The sequence below is a fragment of the Medicago truncatula genome, chromosome 2 (genome assembly GCF_003473485.1).
Source record: "Medicago truncatula cultivar Jemalong A17 chromosome 2, MtrunA17r5.0-ANR, whole genome shotgun sequence".
In the NCBI taxonomy this organism is placed as follows: Eukaryota; Viridiplantae; Streptophyta; class Magnoliopsida; order Fabales; family Fabaceae; genus Medicago; species Medicago truncatula.
In genome coordinates this window covers 34,248,892-34,268,606 of record NC_053043.1, presented here as the reverse complement: position 1 = coordinate 34,268,606, position 19,715 = coordinate 34,248,892, and the positions used below count along the sequence as shown (strand labels likewise).

Genomic DNA, 19,715 nt, shown 5'->3' with positions numbered 1-19,715 from the left:
AATTAGAGGTTCCTTAAAAAAAAACAATGAATTAGAGGTGTGCATGTCATGATTTGTCTGTGTCCGAGCTGCAAAGCCATCTAGGAGAAGAAAAGAATTGACAGAATTAATGTCATATATCTAGTGAATTTGTGGCTAGGGTTGGAGTGACCAAATTAGGAATCATTTTATCTATTCACTCACTATATGAAAATAGAGACATTTAAATAGACTTAACGACCTCTCAAAAAAAAAAAGGCTTAACCAAAAGAATCATCAAAACCATCACAGACCACCATCTATCAAATACATCTCAAATATAATATTAAAGACATTAAAGACCTTTTTTTTTTTGACAAAAAATACATTAAAGACTTAATCTTAAAACTTCTCAAAAAATAAAATTAGAATATGAAAAGGAATTTCAGCATGAGAGAATATAAGGGAAAAAATGTATTGTGGGTTTTGTTCATAAAAGTATAGAGAGTAGTGAGAATTATTGGTAATTTTATGAGTTTCTTGAAGAAGTTAAGATATTTATGGGTAATTATTTTACTAAATTTACTAAATAATTAGATCCAATTAAAAAAACGGCTCCTAACTTTAAATGTCTAATGAACAAATATTTTGTCAACTCGGTATAACATATTTGCAGTTTTCCACTACCACTTGTCCTCAAAGCCGATCGATTTTGATTCGAGATCGGAAGTCAGTTATTTGGTTCAAGTTTGGTTTGGGCTGTTTTGTTGTTCTTTCGGTGACCGGAGGATGAGAGGTGGTGAAAGCTGATTGATCTTGAGAATAATGGCTCAACTTTGAGGACGGGGTGTTTCATTTAGAGGGGTTTTATATAGCGTTTGAGTAGTGGTGATGAGTGGTTATGGATTTCGTTTTTCAGAGGTCGTTTTCCTGAAGGAGTCTGTTTTAGGTGGTGATGTTTATTTTTGGTGGGTGTTGAAGGTAGGGTTGACCGGGTGTTGGATCGCAAATCTTCTCACAAAGTCTTTTAATTAAGTGTGTGACTCATACTTGACACATGAAAATCCTTTAATTAAGTGTGTGACTATTTGCATCTCTAATTATTCGACATAGTCATATAAAGTCAAGTCGAGACACAACATGTTCAAAAAGGTGAGTTGATTGTGATATCATAGAGGGAGGTTTATGTACCTTTCTTTCATGAGAAGAGAGAAAGGAAATTAGAAAAAACAAAATGAATAAGAAAAAGATATGTAGTGTGTTTTTTTCTTCCATGAGAGTATAGAAAATTGAGCCAGTTGTCGGGTAATTTTATGAGTTTGTTGAAGGAGTATGAAATATTTAAGTAATTATTTTACCCAAAAATTATACTTAATTAAAAAATGTCACATAATTTTAAAATATTTAATAAATATGTATTTTGTCAACTCAACATAACATATTGACATTTTTCCATTGTCATATGCCACCGAATACCAAAATTGAAGGAATTTAAAATAAAATAATAGTGTTTGACTAAAAAAAATACCTTGAAAGGGAAAGACATCCAAAAACTAAATTTTTAGATAAAAAATGAAACAAATGACATCCAAACATGAACAAAATAGTTCATCATAATGTTAGGACTACAAATGGAGCCTACACTGGGTTGGATCATCATATTAGGCAAAAAGCAATCACGCAAGTGAGATTGACACAACATCTTAACTTCAAATGTCTAATAAGCATGTATTGTTCAATACAACATAAAACGTCTGCAACTCAAGTAGACCACGCCGATTTAAACCTCCATGTCGACCGATTGGATATGGACGCTCATGCATTCTTTTCAATAATCATAGTTTTCGTCGTAAAAAATTGGAGCTCTATTGTACACCCCTTTAGACTCTTTGATTGTTATATCGACTCTTTCGATAGTTATCCGTTAGAGAAGAGACCATGATCTTCATGCCACTTGTTTGTCTATATTACAAACAAGAAGGTGCGCTAGAGGGGGGTGAATGGTGTTTTTCGAATTTTTAAAAGAGTTTGCAAAAACGTGAATTAAAAACGTATGACTTATTATATTCGTGCACAACAACAATAACAATTCTAAGACAATGATTAATAACTAAGATTTAAGGTTGAATTAAGAGGTTTAAATATTGAATCTTATTAAGCACATCAATTATCAATAATCAAGCATACAAATTTCAAAACTAGATAAACTCAAAGCAAACCTAATTGCAATCAAGCATACAAATTTCAAAACTAGACAACTTAAACCAAACTTAATTGCAATAAACCACACGAACACTAATGAACACAAAGTATATCAATTAATGATTTGAAACTTAATTGAAGGTTAATTGTAATAAAATTAAATTTGAAAATAATCTTAATTCAAGGAATGAGATTAGGTTAGGTGTAAAAATTAATCACAATAAAATAAAATGGTTTCAAATACAAAATTCATATAGAAATAGTAATGCAAATATTCAAAAAGGATAGGGAAGAGAAGAACACCAGGGTTTATAGTGGCTCCCCCTTTTTGTCCTCGCTTCGGGGTACCTCCATTCTTCTCGATAAAAAAAATCTATATTAGGGACTTCCACTATTGTCGAAAATTGTTTATAAATTGTTATGATTACAAAGAATTCCCTCGATAACCCTGATTTTCAATCCTACGCAACTACAACACTACCAATCTTCATGTAACCCTTGAAATTGAAGATGCTTCAAGTCTTCGAAACTCAAGCTCTCATGCAATCCTTGGAATTCCTTCACCTTAAATTCTTCTTTGCTATGTCTAAAGCTTAGATCCCCTTGAGCTTGATAAGTTAGAAAACCCCCACAATTCACCTTGGAGGTGGAAACAAATTCCTCTTTTCCTTTAGAACCTTGATCCTCAATCAAGTTCCTTCAAAGAAACCAATGTACAATCCATATAGCACTAAAACAATCTATGACTCAAAATCCACAAAGAATCTTCGAAAAAGTGTTTAATCTGAATAACAAGTGGAGAGAGGTTTGGAGGCTCTAGAATGTCATTTGCAATTGCTTCAGTAAGTTGGAAAGTGTATGGGTATAGTTATATATAAGCAGAAGTGATAAGTGCAGTATTTTAGGCAAAAACAACGACATGATTCGATTCAAAGAAAGTGTGATTCGATTCAGACATGTGTAAATGGATAAATCTGGAGCTATGAAGGTTGATACGATTAAAGTAACATTTGAATCGAATCAAGCCAACCCAGATGAAGGTTTATACAAATCAAGACCATGTGATACGATTCAATCAAGGCATACACAAGACCAGAGAAAATAATTGATATGAATCAATGCATTGTGATTTGATTCAAAGATTCATGAATCGAATTAAATTTACACGATTAGCACAGGCCAAGGTCAGAGAGACAAAATGATACGATTCAAACAATTTTGAATCGAATCAAAGGCTTAGAAAAATGGTTTTGCCACACAAAAATTGATGTTTTCCCACACAACAAGAAACTTAACCCACAAGACATATATGACACAATGAAACAAGGATTGCTAGGTGCTTTAACATATTCTAATCATTGACTAATATGATCAACAAAAACATCATCAAAGGAACCAAAAATATCGTCTAATAAACATCATCAAAACACAAACCTAACACTAAGTGCAACTTCATAATACATATACACGCCATACTCAAGTAGAGGAAACAACATACAATAAGCATCATGAGCAAAAACCTAATTCATTCACTTTTTACCTCATACATAGGAATCTCTCAGACCTTGATCTTGACATGTCGTCAACAAGATATACTCCATAAATCTTATCAAGAACACCATCTAGCACATTTTCTTTTTTTATTTTCATATTCATTGTACCCCCCTGAGATATTTCTCCTGAATGTGCTCCATGAGTTTCATTCTTTCTATTGTGTTTGGTTTTGTGTTGAATTAGCTATTGCGTTTTGTCTTTCTCATACTCTATGTGTCATCCTCACCATTACAAGTCCCTCACTGATCAATCGTCCTCTACCTCATCCACTGCCTCTAAATGTTGACCATATAGTTGCATCCGTATTAATAAAATTTATCTTCAAGCATCCTCCTCAAAAGCTACCGAGCATCCTCTTCAATAAAATTTATTTCAAGATGGTACTCTATATGATACATAAAATGCTTGAGATGAACTTGTGTTTGTCGATACCATATTTAGAGTATGAGGCTTGTAGCGGTTATTATCAAATTCAACATCTCAGCGCCCTCACAAAGGACTTGTCAACATGTGGCTGAATTAGTCACGTGTATCCTTAGCTTGTTATCGACTTTTTAATCACCAGTATTAACCTCATGATGTTGGTGAGAAATGCACCAATACATGGTCATTCTCTTTTTCTTCTTTTTTATTAAGTAGTATAGTGGCCATAATTCTGGAATCGAACTTCAACCTCTACATATTGCAATGTTCATACCAACTAAGCTATGATCACGAACGTGGCACCAATGCATGGTCATTCTTTTTTTCTTCCTTTTGACTAAGTAACAGATTACATAGTTTAGTGGCCAGAATTTCACCCTTAATATGAATAAGTGAATAATCTCAAGTTCAAACCTCTACGTACTCTATTGTCTCTACCATTTGAATTATGATCACGGATGTGAGACCTATACATGGTCATTCTAATTCTACTATTCTTATTTTATTGAAGTTTAATTTTATGTCAAAAATGAAGAAGAAAGAAACATATAGAATGAGATCTTAAACCATTCGGTGTTTTAGAAAGAAAAAAAGGCAAATAATTCTATTACAGTTTACAAGTAACAATATTTTTTATAATTGTAGCAAAGATATTTTTTTCTTCAAAACAATTTTTAACCTTAAAACGACAACTAAAAATATTTTCTCAACAAACTCAATTAATTGTGTTAAACAATATTTAGTCAAATCAAAACTTTAAATAACATTGAATACTTCCGCGTTTAAATAATTTCAAACATTTAATACAAGATATATCAAAGTTTAATGTGGGCACGTTTCTTGACCCATAACGTTATTCATTACTGCTATGAAGGGGAAAAATAGTGATTCATTCAATACTGTTAACGCATTTATGTCTGGACTTGGAATATGGCCCAAAACCAAAGAGTCTCAATAAAACTCCACCATAAATTCTGTTGTTAATAGCAATAAAAACAATTGAAGTTTGAATTGATCAGATACATTTTAATGACAATAAATGAGAATTTTTAATTTCAACTAATATACAGTACAAAAATACTACTCGTCTACTGCTACTCTTTCAATATACACCATACATAGAATTTTTAAGATAATTGTCAAAAAAAAAAAAAAACTAAACAAATAAAAAAAAGGGTTAAATAAATCGAAAATGATGATCCAGACTGTTGAAAAAAAAAAATTGGACCAATAAAATAAAGAATAAAATTACACCTTGTAGTGTTAAAATCCATAGTAAGTCAAGGGCCATTGTAATGATTTCACTTTGATTTTGTTTGAATGAAACGTTACAAAGAAGAAATAGCAAGTGTAGAACCATAAAAAAAATACTCCATTTCAAGGGGTATGAAGAATTTTAAAAAAAAAAAATTAAGGAAATTTAATGGGTGTGAAGTTGATATATTTTAATTTGTCAAAAAAAAAAAGTTGATATATTATTTTCTTTTTATTTGCCACAGTTGGGATTTTGATGAAGTCTTGTAGAGACATTTTTTTTTTTGTCAGGTAGCCTAGTGGTTAAAATTCACTTTATAACATGAATAAGGGTTTGAACCCCAGCTCCTGCATATGATAATGGATTGTCTACCAACTGAACTATGCTCACGGGACAGAGACATATTTATATATCAATGATAAAAATAAAAAAAACAGGGCAAAGGTATCAAAATATAAAACAGAAATTGAATAAATTTCCATTAGTTTCTCTAGTAAAACGGCGTGACTTTTCAATATACATAAAACCATGGCCAATATCCCCTTCAAAATTATCCTATGCTTAAACCAACTAAATTTATCTATCATTCAATTTACAAAATTGTAAAGAAAAAAAAATTATATTAAAAATGTAGGTAAATAAATAATTACCAATTATCCTTAAACCACTTATTAAATTGAAATATTAAGATCAATCCTAGGTTTTTTCATAGTTGGAATGGGTACAATAGAGTTACACCTAGGACACTTAGGATTATTCTTCATAATCAATACATAAGATAAGCAACCAGGACACCCTGCAGCCATTGGTGATGAAATCATTTTCTCTTGATCACTTTCTTCGTCTTGATGATTTGGTTCTCTCATCGACGATGAAGATGAAGAATATGAAGGCGATGTTGCTGAAATCGACGATTTCAAGAATGTTGATCTTTTTCTTATTGGTTCTTTTTCAGCTCTTTCAAGTGCTGATTTCACTTTGTCAAGAGTGCACACACTTTGGTAATTGCTTGTTGGTAAAGCAGATGAAACAAGTTTTAGGTCTAAATTTGATTCATCAAAAAGGTTCAATGGAACATTTGATTGTGTTGATGGAAAATTCAAGTCTTGAAGTTTTGGTGGTGTTGATTTCCCTTGATTTTTTTGTTCAGAAATTGGTGATTGGGTTAATGTGTTGCATCTTTGAATATATACTTTTCCTGACTACATCAAGAAAACAAAATTCAATTAATAAAAGGTCATACTAATCGGTGCACCAGAATACGGTTAAAAAAATTAAATTAAATACTAATACTACACCATAATAAAAATGTAAATTGGTGTGCATATGATGTTTTAAATATTTCATTTTACACAATGATATTTTAATACTATTAAACATAGAAATCTACATGATTTAATTTATGATTTGAGAAATCAAATATGTGAGTAAATAAATGAAATTAATGGTGATGTCACAGAATATAATTAGTTATGAAGTCTTTATGATATATTTATGGGTAAGGGGCGGTGGAGCAATCTGATCAAAATGGCGTCATGGATGCCATATTTTCATTAATATAGATATAAAAAAAAAATGGAAGACTTTAAATTCAGACTTTATGATAAATTTATGAGACATAAATACAGAGTACATGGGAACGAAAACTCGAGTAACTGCAGACCTGCTGTTACATTAAAATGCAAAAGTTTAACACACATAACCATACAAATTGAATTCTAACTTTGTTCTATAAATTTGATAAAGAATAAGAGATTAAAAAATTCCTAAACAAATTGAATTTTAAATTTGTTTTATTTGCAAAAAAAAAAAAAATATCCTTCAATTACCATGTTTCTCTTCAACCAATCAAATGAGCAAAAAAAAAAAAAAAAATCACAAAACTTCTTAATCAAGCATTCCATAGACCACATAAAAAAATCTGCTTCCACATGTGAAAAATCAAAAAGATAAATTATAGCTATAAATATTATAAATTAATAAAACAAAACAAAACAAAATACCATGATTGAAGAACTATGAATCATAAACCATTGTAAAAAAACAAACACAAACAGAACAAAATCATTAAAACACAACAAAGTACGATGATTCAATTTCCACATAGTCCATAAACAAAAAAGTGAAATTTCAATTCCTATTAATCATTGTGTACACTTTTTCCATCTTTTATTTTTTAAAACCTAAGAGAAAATTTATATTTTCCCGGGAAACAAAAGGAAAATACCTGAAGGTCAAGACGTTTTTCCCAGCCATTAGGAACCTGTAAATCAAGATCCAATTCTTGGGATTCAATTGAAGAGGACCCACCAAGCAAGTCTCTTGTAATCAGAGCCGTTGATTTCTCACCATGAGAATCATTGCCAACCGTTCGATGTTGCTCATCTTTGTATCCACCACCACCTAGAACCCTAACAAGAGAACTAACTTCAGTAGCCATTGCTTAATTTCTCAAAGAAAATTCTCAAAGAAAATGAAAATTCTAGAGAGAGAAAATAGAGATAGAGGAAGAAGATGAGAAAGGTCTGTGTCCTTCGTGTGTGTGACTGTGAGAGATTTATATATGCCAATAAAGATGAGATGGTACGTTATAGTAAATTTAATGCACATAAGAAAAAATAATAATTGAAAGATGGTGTATGTATGTTATTGAATTTAATTTAATTCTATTAAATTGAGTTATTATTATTATTATTTTATGGTTTTGCTATTCGTGATTTTGAATTTAAAATTTAATTAATAATATAATTAAATTTTGGTTAATGGTTTCATTTATTGTAGAGGGGTATTAATTAATGGGGTAGTGGAGAGGAGTGGGAAGAGAATTCAAAAAAGGGGTGGCATGTAAGTAATGGTAGCATTAAATGCAAAGAGGAGTAGTAGACAAATTTTGGTATCTTAATTTGGTATTTTCACTTAGTATATCAAAAATTTTATTTCTTGGGGTGTGGTATAATTATCGAAAGACTTTAAAGAATGGTCATAATGGTGGTATTGTATTTATTCTATAATTATTTTTTGCTACTATTTTTATTGATTTATTGAAAATGAATCTTTATCTTTTAATGGTTTAAAGCTCATAAATGAACTTTGGACCCTGTGAATGCATATGACGTTAGATTTTTGTTATCAACTCCTTTAATAAATTTTGGTAGAATACAGATTTGACACGTACCAAAGTCATTGGAAGTTATACATACTTGGGCACTTGGCTCCACCAATCGTTTGGACCACTAGCAGTTTCTTTGTTCTTGCTTATTGTTAATTCTCACCTAATTTTATAGACTAAATGGAAGAATTTCGTAGAATAATTACATCAAGTGGTTGAAGGTAAGTAGTTAACCTATTTTATTAAAATCAAGGGTCATGCTGATTGTCGTTTAAAAAAGAAGTATTAGTTTTTGTAAATTTAGCTCAGTTCATACGAACAATGTATAAAATATGCAAGGTTTGAGGTTCGAACAACGACCACCACCAAAAAAAAAAAAAAGCAGTAGTACTACAATATAAATTTTGTATTCAAATGATAATTTTTACATTTTTAAGATTATATTTTTAAATTTGACTTTTTAAATTTCATCCTTAAAATAAATTAATTATTTAATTAGTGCTACATATATCCCAAGTATAAGACTTGTTGACTAAATCACGGTAATTAAGAAAAATTTATATTAATATTAAAATTTGGTGTCGCTTTTTTTCTTCCGTCGTTAATTATAAACACTTTCTATAACTTTGGTGTTCATTGGGTATGTTTTTTTTTTTTCTTCTAAGATCCCTTTTTATAACTTAATGTGTATAATGTTAGAGAATAAAATGTTGGGTCTATGCTATTGGGTCCGGTAGGTTTATAGTCCATTAGGTTTCATTATGTAATCTCTTGTAACTCTATTGTATCATGTATGCTTTGTAATATTATTGGGAACCCTAGTTGTGTTCGTTATTATCTGATGAAACTTATATTGTGAACATGGCATCAAAAGTAAGAATTATTCTGCCTTGAATTCCTTATAATCACTTGTAACTCTATTTTATCATCTTATGCCATTGTAATATTATTGGGAACCCTAATCGTCTTTGTTATTATCTGTTAAGAGCAAGATTTGATCTGCCTTGAATTCCTTATTGCTTCCGCTGACAATTCGCTCATCCAATTCCCGCTTACAACCCAACTATAAAAGTAAATACTAGTTACAAAATTTGAGTCATGTAATTCTAATTTTTTCCGAAACATAACAATTCTAGAGTGTTTTGATGTAATTCAAGGAGAAATCATGCAAATCGGCAAAGCAAAACATTTAAAGACTTTGGAAAGACCATGAACGAAGATTCAAGAGGCCTTGGAAGACATTATAAAGTGAGGAATTATGTTTCCAAGTTCCAAGACACCTTATATCGAAACAAACACCCAAAAAGACAAAGCAACAAGTGATTTCGAGCCGGAGATAACACCCATGCGCCTGGGGCATGCACCATGTGGCCAGGGCATGATCCATTCTCTCAGGGCATGGCAAAAATAGCTTATGCGCCCAGCCATGCGCTTGAGCATGCTGGGAACGGGCTAAAAATCATTTTTTCCACATTTTTAGTGGAAAGAGCCTAAGTTTTCAGCTCAACTTCAGGTGAATACTTTCCTTATAAATATCACTCCTCTCATTCATAATATTTTTTTCAGAACGAAGTGGTTTAAGAGGAAGGCAAACACTAAGAGCTTCAAGTGAGGAGTCTTTCTCCTCACTCTAAGTCTCTAGGGTATATTTTATTTCTTATGTAATTTGTCTTTGGTTACCATTAGTAACTAAACGTTTTTAGCCTAGGATTCTAAGATGAACCTCTATTTATTTTGTTGGATGATTTAATTTAAGTCTTTATTCAGTTATTTCTCGAATCCTATTTAATTTTACTATTGCATAAGATTTGTCTCCTAGGAAGCGAACCGACCTAAGATAAGGGTACTTGGGAAGGTGACATGCCTATCGGTGAAAACCTACCCGAATCAGGAAGTAACTAAGATAACGATTAGCGGTAATTAGGGAAACACAATGTGTTCATGACATAAATTAACATAGTAACTTTATTCTTCTTTCATTCTTGGTAAGGTAGACGAGATATGGCTGCCCCTTTGTAGAACTAACGAGAGGGAGAATATGTTGATGTTCTTTTTAAATTGAATAGGTGAGGGTACCTTTATGACGTAATGAATATAGGAACCATGATATCCGTTATTGTTTCAAATACCGCTGAGTAAGTAAGAATTGACACGAACCATTAAGCGTTAAAGTTTATCTCACTATAGGATTGATAACCCTAAGCACTAACCCATGTAGAGACTAAGTGTAAGGTTGCAATTGACAGCTGGAGGGGAATGAACCAAACATTTGAGAGAGTAAGGTCCCACATGAACTAACATGTGTGATCAGCATGTGAAACTTGACAACTGGTAGGTAGTAAAAACCTCTGAACTCATCACTTAGATATATGACGTAAAAACTAAATAATATTTAACCATTAATTACTTTCAACAAATTAATAGAGGGGATTCAAAGAATTCTAACCGCCGCTAACATTCTGCAATCAAAATAAGTAACTCATAAACTCTTGTAGATACGATACTCTACTAACACATTATTACTTAATAAACAATTTGGTACACTTGTCTAAATTCGATCATCATATTGCACAAATTCATATATTTTTAAAGGGTTTAGAACAACACAATTTTTTTCTAGATGTTAGAGCACAGGGATTACTAATGTTAGAGAATGTTGCCAATGCCACAAGACTCGGTACAACACCTACACTACATAAAATAAGGGTTGTGGCAATTGAGGAATTAAAAAATCAGATAGGAAAGATACCTTAACAAATCAAAAATATTAAGGAAGAATATCATAAACAAGTCATTAATTCATTTCAGTGAGTTATGCAAATGAAATAATTTGAGTGGTTAATGTCCTTTGAAAGAAGAGATCGTCTTTGTTAACAACCAATACATTCAAGGAGGTTGTTGATGACGGATCATAATATAATATTTTAGGCTATATTTTTAGTTATTTTCTTTGCATTTTAAGCAAATAAGAGGTCATTTATGGTATATTTGGTTGAAGAGAAATAAGGAAGAGAGAAAGAGGGAAGAGAGAGCAACTTTCTATTGTTTGAAATGAAGAGAAATAGGGAAGAGAGATTAAAAAGTAGTGGGACCCATTACTTTTTTATTTCTCCTCACAATAGAGAAGAAAGGGGAGAGAGAAGACTATTCACTTTGTTGTTCCATTATTGCCCTTGCATTAAAATATTATATTCTCAATCTATTCACTTTATTGTAGGGACATCTTAGTATTTTTATAAATAATCAACACTTTTCTCTTTTCCTTAATTTTAATTATATTAGATTTGTTTTTATTTTTATTTTCTTATCTTATTTAAAAAATACCAAAAAGATTTAATTTATTTTTATTATTTTTAGGATAAATTAGTTTTATTTTGTTTTTATTAAATTTGTTTTTTTTTTATATATCCAAAACCGATAAAAAAAATATTATATATTTCCTTTTATGTTTAGTCTAATTCTGTTTTGCAAGCTTTTCCTAAATTCCTTGCATCAAAACTTGGGGTCTAGCATCAACTTGATGCCATTTTCAACTTTCAAAAGAATTGGTCAATTGAATCTATAGCCTAACAACGCTATAGTGGCTCTAGCAGACGGTTCAAAAACAAAAGTAGATGAGATAGTTAAGGATATACATGTAACAATTCCAAAAATTTCTTTTCCTGCAAATATGACAGTCATGAAAATGAGAGATTATGAAGATTTCCTTCTACTAGTGGGGAGATCATTTCTTGCAAAAGATGAAGCACTCATCGATGTGGATAAAGGAGAGATCATGATCCGATCTAAAGGTGAATATCAGTCTTATATTAATTGTTGCTGTCAAGAATGAAGGACAACCATCCAAGGAGGCATGCAAAATGGTAAGAGTGAGATATTCACATAGAACCCTAACACTCAAAAGGCCCAAAGTCATACATACTAAGGAGCTAGATGAGGAAACATGTGATAACGCAAGCATATGGCTAGGGCTAAAGGAACTTTTGAAGAAAGACCAGACTTTGAAGCCTGAGATAAGGGAATGCTTTGAAATCCTAACAGGTTATATCCTCCTACTTAATCTAAGAAGAAATAATGGTACACACCATTCACGGTGCAATACATCGGAAAAGGTAGACGTATCGTGATTTAGGATGATGCCATGTAATTCACTGAAATTCATAAATCTGAGTTTCGATTGATGGAAGAAACTGATGACGGTAAGTCGAACAAAAATAAAGTGACTCCTACAAAAGAGAGGCATTTCAAAAGCATTGTTGAATGGGTCGACTTTGCTGAAGAGATAAGAGAGAAGTGTGGATGGACAAATTTTGAAGAGGATTGGACATCAAAAGACAAAGAACGTAAGGAGAAGAGGTTCACGAGCTCAACTTAGACATATCCGTCACACTCGCAACGCAAAACACGCGTTCAATGGGATACAACCCATAAACTTATTTTCAGTCATTTATTTTACGTAGCCACTCCATCTAAAAATTCCTTTAATTATATTGTTTGCTAACTTACGACAAGATTCGTTGTTTTTACATGAATTGCATATTCTTTCCTTTTCCGAAAAATCCAAAAATATATTTTTAGTCTTGGAGAATTATTTCAACGATTAACATCAGAGGGAAAGCTTACTTTCAAGTTCAAGAGCACAACAACTATTGGGGCTTGCTGCGAAAGATACTCAAAAAAGGTCACCATTTTCAATTTTGTATAACATAACCGGTGAGATTTTAAGCCAAATATATTTCCACTTTCTACTATAGTTCTTTCATATATGTGTGTTCCATGTGGATTGCTATTTTTCCTCGAAATTTATGTCGTTCTCTACGGACTATCGGTTTTATTATCATACACACGAGACACTTGTTTTGGTACCTCAAGCCTTTTTCAAGCTACCTTGATTTATTATTGTTATATCCTTTGTGAAGCCAATTTAAGCCTCCTTGCATTATTTCTTACCTTGTTACCTATGTGACTTGAATTAAGTAAAAGGTTTTAAATCCTATAATGTCATATCTGTTTAATTTATTTGGAGTTAAATAAATTAGTGAAATATTTGTCATGGTTTAAAATTAAATTTATGGTTGCTCTTTGAAATTAGCAACATCTTATGTTGGAGGTGGGGTACTAGTAGAACTTGGTTATGAAAAACAAAATGTAGATAAAACATCAAAATGATGGTCTACACTTAAAAAATAGAAAAACAAGAGCCAAAAACAAAAGTTTGGTCTCTTAAAAAAATAGAATAAATAGTTTAACTTGCATCAATTTTTTTTGTTTGGCATAAAAGCTAGTACCTCATCATATTGGTTGTAACATTGTGAATCAAAGTTATAGGTTGGAATAAGTAGTTTTACTTGTATTGCTAACATGAAAAAACTAATGAGATGGACGATTCCGGCGGCGGCGAGGAACGATGAGTTAGGTGTGACTGACGGCTAGTATTCTTTTTAAAAAAAAATTAATTGAATTAAGGAGTATTTTATGTTGGACTTTAATTTTGAGATTAATCATAAGTGTGTGAGGAGTGATAATATTACTAAAATGGTGAGTGAGGTAACATCGGTTCAGTTCATCGGTTCTTGGGATCTCAAAATTAAAAACCGAGAATCGAACCAAACTCGATCAATTTAAGTTGGTTCAGTTCGGTTTTGAACCGAACCAAGCAAGGTCGGATACTTTTCGGTTTGGATTTTCGGTTTTATCGATTTTGTCCGAACCACTTACACCCCTAAAGGTTCTGCACGATTTTTAAGGAAATGATTAATAATGTTGATTTTAATGATAAAATTAATATCTTTAGTAAAATATCCTTATTAATTGTAGTTAACGGTGTAGTAAAATTGGAGGAAATTTATTAAAGGATTAATAGATTAAAGGATTAATAGGTCCTTACCCCCCGTAATATAGGTCGTTTTCGATTTTCCCCCCACTAACTTTTTTTTTATTTACCCCCTGTAAAAAAAAATTGTTTTGATTTACCCCCCTAATAGGCCAAACAAAAACAAAAATTTCTTGAAAAAAAAATTGGTTTTTGTTTGGCCTATTAGGGGGTAAATCAAAACAATTTTTTTTTTTTTTACAAGGGGATAAGTAAAAAAAAATGACATGGGAGAAAACCGGAAATGACGTATATTACAGGGGGTAAAGACTTATTAACCCTTCAATAAATAAGGGTCTAATAATGGAAAATATGGGGGCTAATTTAGCTTCTTAAAACAAATTGCATTGATATTTTAAATTTTAAAATAACAATTTTTGATACAGAAAATAATCCTAAAGAGACTATTTTGAGACAGAGGGAGTATGTTGGTAAAAAAATAATTAATACAATTGAAAATTTTAAAGAGATTTTATAAAAGAGTTTGTCTAACATGAGCAACGTTGCATATGTTAAAGAAACTAAAAGTAATAATTTTTATTGAAAAACAACAATCAATTATTAAAAACTGATATATTTATTGAAAAGTATACAAGTTTCAAAACAAACCGACTATTCTAAACTTCTTATATATGCAAATTTACACATTATAAAAAAACCTTTGTAAAAAAGATAAAAAAAAACTGAGAGAGTCTTATATTTACAGACGAAAGAAAAAATAAACTAGCTAGCCATTTCGCTTTGCCAAACATAGTGTTAATTCCTGTTTGGAATGTGAAGGTTTTTGTTTTTTTATAGTTTAAAAGTTAGTTGATAGGTGAAAAACTAGCTTATAACTAATGTCTAATAGCTGAAAAACTAACTTATTCATATTAAAATATTTGAGAAAATTAGTTATTAAAATAGCTGATAAATATAAAATGACATAAAAGAACATATTTCTTTAAATTTGTATACATTTCTTTTTAAATATTTTAATTTAGCATTAAATATATTTTCGGTTCATATAAATATTGGAACTTTTTATTTTAGTCTCCATAATTTTTTCTTTTACTTTTAGTTCTAAAAAAGTTTTACAACGACAATTTCGATATGTACTTTTGTGAATCCCAAAAGTAAGGCAATGGTCAATATACAAATTAATATCAAGGTAAAAAAAAAAGTCACAACGTGTGTGAGCTGGTTATAACAAAATGTAAAGCGTGGCAGATTTTTTTTATCAAGGTAAAAACATGATATATTTTTTTACAAAAACAAAACGATATTTATTTATTTAAATTGAAAGAGTACATTAGATACAATACATCTTCAACATTGTTAAAAATACAAAGGACGAATATACGAACAAACGCGCAACATTTAACTTAATAGCAGACAATGATAAAATGCCTATAAATAATATAATAAAATATAAGTCACTAGAATACTCAGGTTTTTGAATCTGCAACGTTAAATGCTCAAATCATTAATTGAATAAGAGAATTTAGAAAAAATGTTTTTCTCACTAAAAAGTTAAGGCCAACACCAACGCTCTACAAAAAAAGTGGCAATTATTAAATATACATGAGGGCAGTTGTTTTATTTAAAAAATAATTAAATTAGAGTAATGATACATTGACACCCTTTATTCTCATACACCCTTGTACATCCCATGTATTAGGAAGAGAAAGAGAAAGTGTGCTTTTGCGGGGTCCACGTGATTACGTGTCAGATTTTTGTGTGGATGTCAAAGGGTGTATTGCCACATAAGGGTGTCTATGTATCATTACTCATTAAATTAACACGGTTAAAATTGAAGAAAGCTACAATTTCAAACACAACTTGAGATAACATCTAAAAAAATGCAATAAAATAAACCGGTGAGAAAAGCTTTTTACTAAAGACATTTATTTCTCTAAAAAAACAAAACACATTTTATTTTATAAAAAAAAAAAAAAAGTTTATATGATGAATTGTTTTTATTGAAAATGATAAAAAAAAAAATTAAAAAAAAAAAAAAAACTAAATGCGTCTGATCCTGCGCACAGCGAAATCAAAGGAAAAAATTAATGCCCTTAAGCCTAGAATTTACTATGGAAACAGATGAATTGGAAGAGAAAATTATTTAGGCTATATTAGGTAAAAGCAGTGGATAATTGATAAGGTAACTTTTTTTAACAAGTAAAAATAGAATATATTAATATCGGTAGCGTTCTTAACACAAGGCGTACCAAGAAAAATATTAAAATTTATAAATAGTCAGTCAAAAGTTTCAAAATAAATTAGTCAATGCCCAAACATGCAAATAGGCTCGACCACCACCGCTGAAAGCCATAAACAAAATCGGTATTTTTTGCTTTCAGCCATCAAAAGGATTAAAACTTAACTTTATCCACCAATTGTGGCATGGAACATTCTAAATTCTTAAATAGTCTATTATTAGGTTCATTCCACACTATCCACACACAAATGAGCCCCATAAGCTACAAGAACGAGCGCGGAGCAAATTATAGCGGATGATTTATAAACCAACTTATAGCTTATAGAAAATAATTTAGCTGATTGAATTTGTAGTGTTTGATAAAATTACCGGTTGAGGTAGCTTATAAATGTGAAATGACAAAAAAAAAAAAACATTTAATTAATATTTATTTTTTCAATCAAGATTACAGAGGTAAAATTAAGATAAAAAGTGATAAGTTATAAGCTTTAAGTTATACATTAAAATTAAGTGAATAACTTATTATAAACCGCTGTAAATCATAAAATTAAGTTATAAAGTCTTGAGAAAAAACGACGATTATCAAACATGTTTTTTTTTAATTAAATATGATCTTATAAAATATAAGTTATAAACTATAAGCTTAAAAGTAGGCTTTACCAAACAAAACCTTATAAAATACTTTAAAAAAAATGCTAACAAGTGTGGGAAACTAGTCAAGAAAACTTTAATAAACTCTTTAAAAGTGAAAGCAAAAAAAAAAAATCTTTCAACATAAAATTTTCCTTTTGGATTTCTTAACAAATGTCCATCCTTAACGCGCTTGTTAGCATGACTCAAAATTTCGTGTGTATTTGGTGTTCTCATGCACATGAAGGTGTAAGTATTTAAGATGAGCCATCAAGTTTTAAATGCTACATTTATTATCAAGAAAATAATTGCACTTGAGATAGAGCAAATGGAAAAAACAACCAAAATTAGGAAGAAAAAACTATTATTTCAAAAAACATATACTCCCTCCGTCCCAAATTGTATGACGTTTTGAGCATTTCACACATATTAAAAAATGCAATTAATATTGTGTGGAAAAAAGATATTATGAGTTGTTTTACAAAATTGTCCTTAATAAATAACATGAGAAAGATAAATGAAAGAATTGAAAGAAGAGATAGCAATAAATAGTTAAGGTTATACTCCCTCCGTCCCAAATTGTATGTCGCTTTGGAAAAAAAATTTGTCCCAAATTATATGTCGCTTTACAATACCAATGAAATATTAATGTTATTTTTCCTATTATATCCTTAATTATTAATTACTCTCTCTTCTTTCAATTATTTCATTTATCTTTTCCATACCATTTATTAGGGATAATTTTGTAAAACAATTCATAATTTCTCTTCCCTACGCAATATTAATTACATTTCTTAATACGTGTAAAATGGCCAAAACGTCTTACAATTTGGGACGGAGGGAGTAATATGGAAAGTAACATTAATGTTGCATTGGTATTGTTGTAAAGCGACATATAATTTGGGACAATTTTTTTCCCTAAAGCGACATACAGTTTGGAACGGAGGGAGTATAAATTAATAAATGGTCCTAATGTGGTTGGGTAACATTTATGTTACAAACTTAATGCTTTCCTTCTTTCTTTGGTAAACATTAAATTATCAAATTGAATGCCTTTTATGATATTCATATATGCAATTGAAAAAGAAAAAGAAAATACTATTTAAAACGAATGCGGATAAACCTTTAGTGTTTGGGTGTACCAGGCTTTCATATTTTAGTAAGGTGAGGTATTAAAGATGAATCATAAAATACGAATTACTTCATACTACTCAATAAGGGGTGGCCTTTGTTGGAACAAAGTGTGTTTCACAATGAACCTTATTGAGTTTTGATGATAACAAGGTATTAAAAATTGTCAATTGGTTATTACTAATAATTGTTCAAGTGTACAGGACCAAAGGCTACTTAAGTTATTTCAATAGGTCTTAGAAGAACAATGGAAAGAAAAAGAAATTCTGAGCATCTGAAGAAAACTGCTCCTGAAGCTAAACTGCTCCTGAAGAGATGACGTCATCAGAAGCAGAAAGTCATTAGAAGCAAAAGTTTTCATCAGAAGCAATATCTTCACCAGAAGCTACGTTTGATCCTTTAATCAAACTGAAGATTCAAAGTAGCTGATTTTCAATTCAGTCTTATCAAAGAAGAACGAAGAATTGAAAGGGAGGTATCAACGGATATATGGATAGCACTGAGCTCTTGTCTCTCGTTAATAGAGTTGACAAAGTACAAGTGTACAACCACTACCTCCACTACTCTGTTTTCTGTCTACGCTACAAGACAAAACAACAGCCATGCCTGCAGAATTGTACACTCAAGATGGGAATGAATTTGAAGTTTATTCTTCAAAGGACTACACCCAAATCAGGCAAAGGATCACTGGTGGATAATCAAAGGATTTCAAACGACTCTTTAGACGTGCTGATTATCTCAACGTCTCTTTCACGCCTCTATATAAAGGAGTGAAGACTTGAAGATAATAGATAGAAATACATAAGTTCAAAAGCGCCAAAACTCTGTCAATTTGATTCTACAAAGCACACTGAATTTCTGCACTGATTTGATACATCTTAGAAATTCAAAGTCTAGAGTCTTTTCTGTATTGTATTGTGAACACCACTGATTGTATATCAAGTGTTCAATTCAAACTCAATTCTCTGTATTGTTGTTTGATTAGAAGTCTCTTGCCTGCGTGCTTGAGCATTAGAAGTCTCTTGCTTAGTGCTTGAGCATTGGAAGACTCTTGCGTGTGTGCTTGAGCATTTTTGTGAAGTCTCATACTTAGAAAGTATTGAGCAGTTGTAATCTTTGTGATTATAGTGAAATCTCCTTGGAAGTGCAAGGGGGACTGGACTACTTCCGTGTTGTGGAAGGAACCAGGATAACTGCTTGTGTCTTTGTCTTTCTTTTCTCTGCTCTGTTCTTTTCCGCTGCAATCTGACTCTGATCATTTCATCAGAAGCAATCAAACTGCTTCTGAAGTTTTATCAGAAGAAGTATTTTTTAAGAGAAAAAGAAAACACAATTCAACCCCCCCCCTTCTTGTGTTTTTCACCTTCAATTGGTATCAGAG

At 31.0% G+C, this 19,715-nt stretch overlaps 1 protein-coding gene across 1 annotated transcript; it reads right to left on the bottom strand.

Annotated features, from left to right (window-relative positions):
- Positions 1–5,858: 5,858 nt before the first annotated feature.
- Positions 5,859–7,947, bottom strand: LOC25486931 (uncharacterized). Its single transcript, XM_013608763.3, has 2 exons — positions 7,620–7,947; positions 5,859–6,594 (listed from the first exon to the last, which is right to left on the bottom strand). The coding sequence occupies exons 1-2, from the start codon at positions 7,830–7,832 to the stop codon at positions 6,064–6,066; spliced, it is 744 nt and encodes a 247-aa protein (XP_013464217.1). The 5' UTR covers positions 7,833–7,947; the 3' UTR covers positions 5,859–6,063.
- Between the last annotated feature and the right edge of the window lie 11,768 nt (positions 7,948–19,715).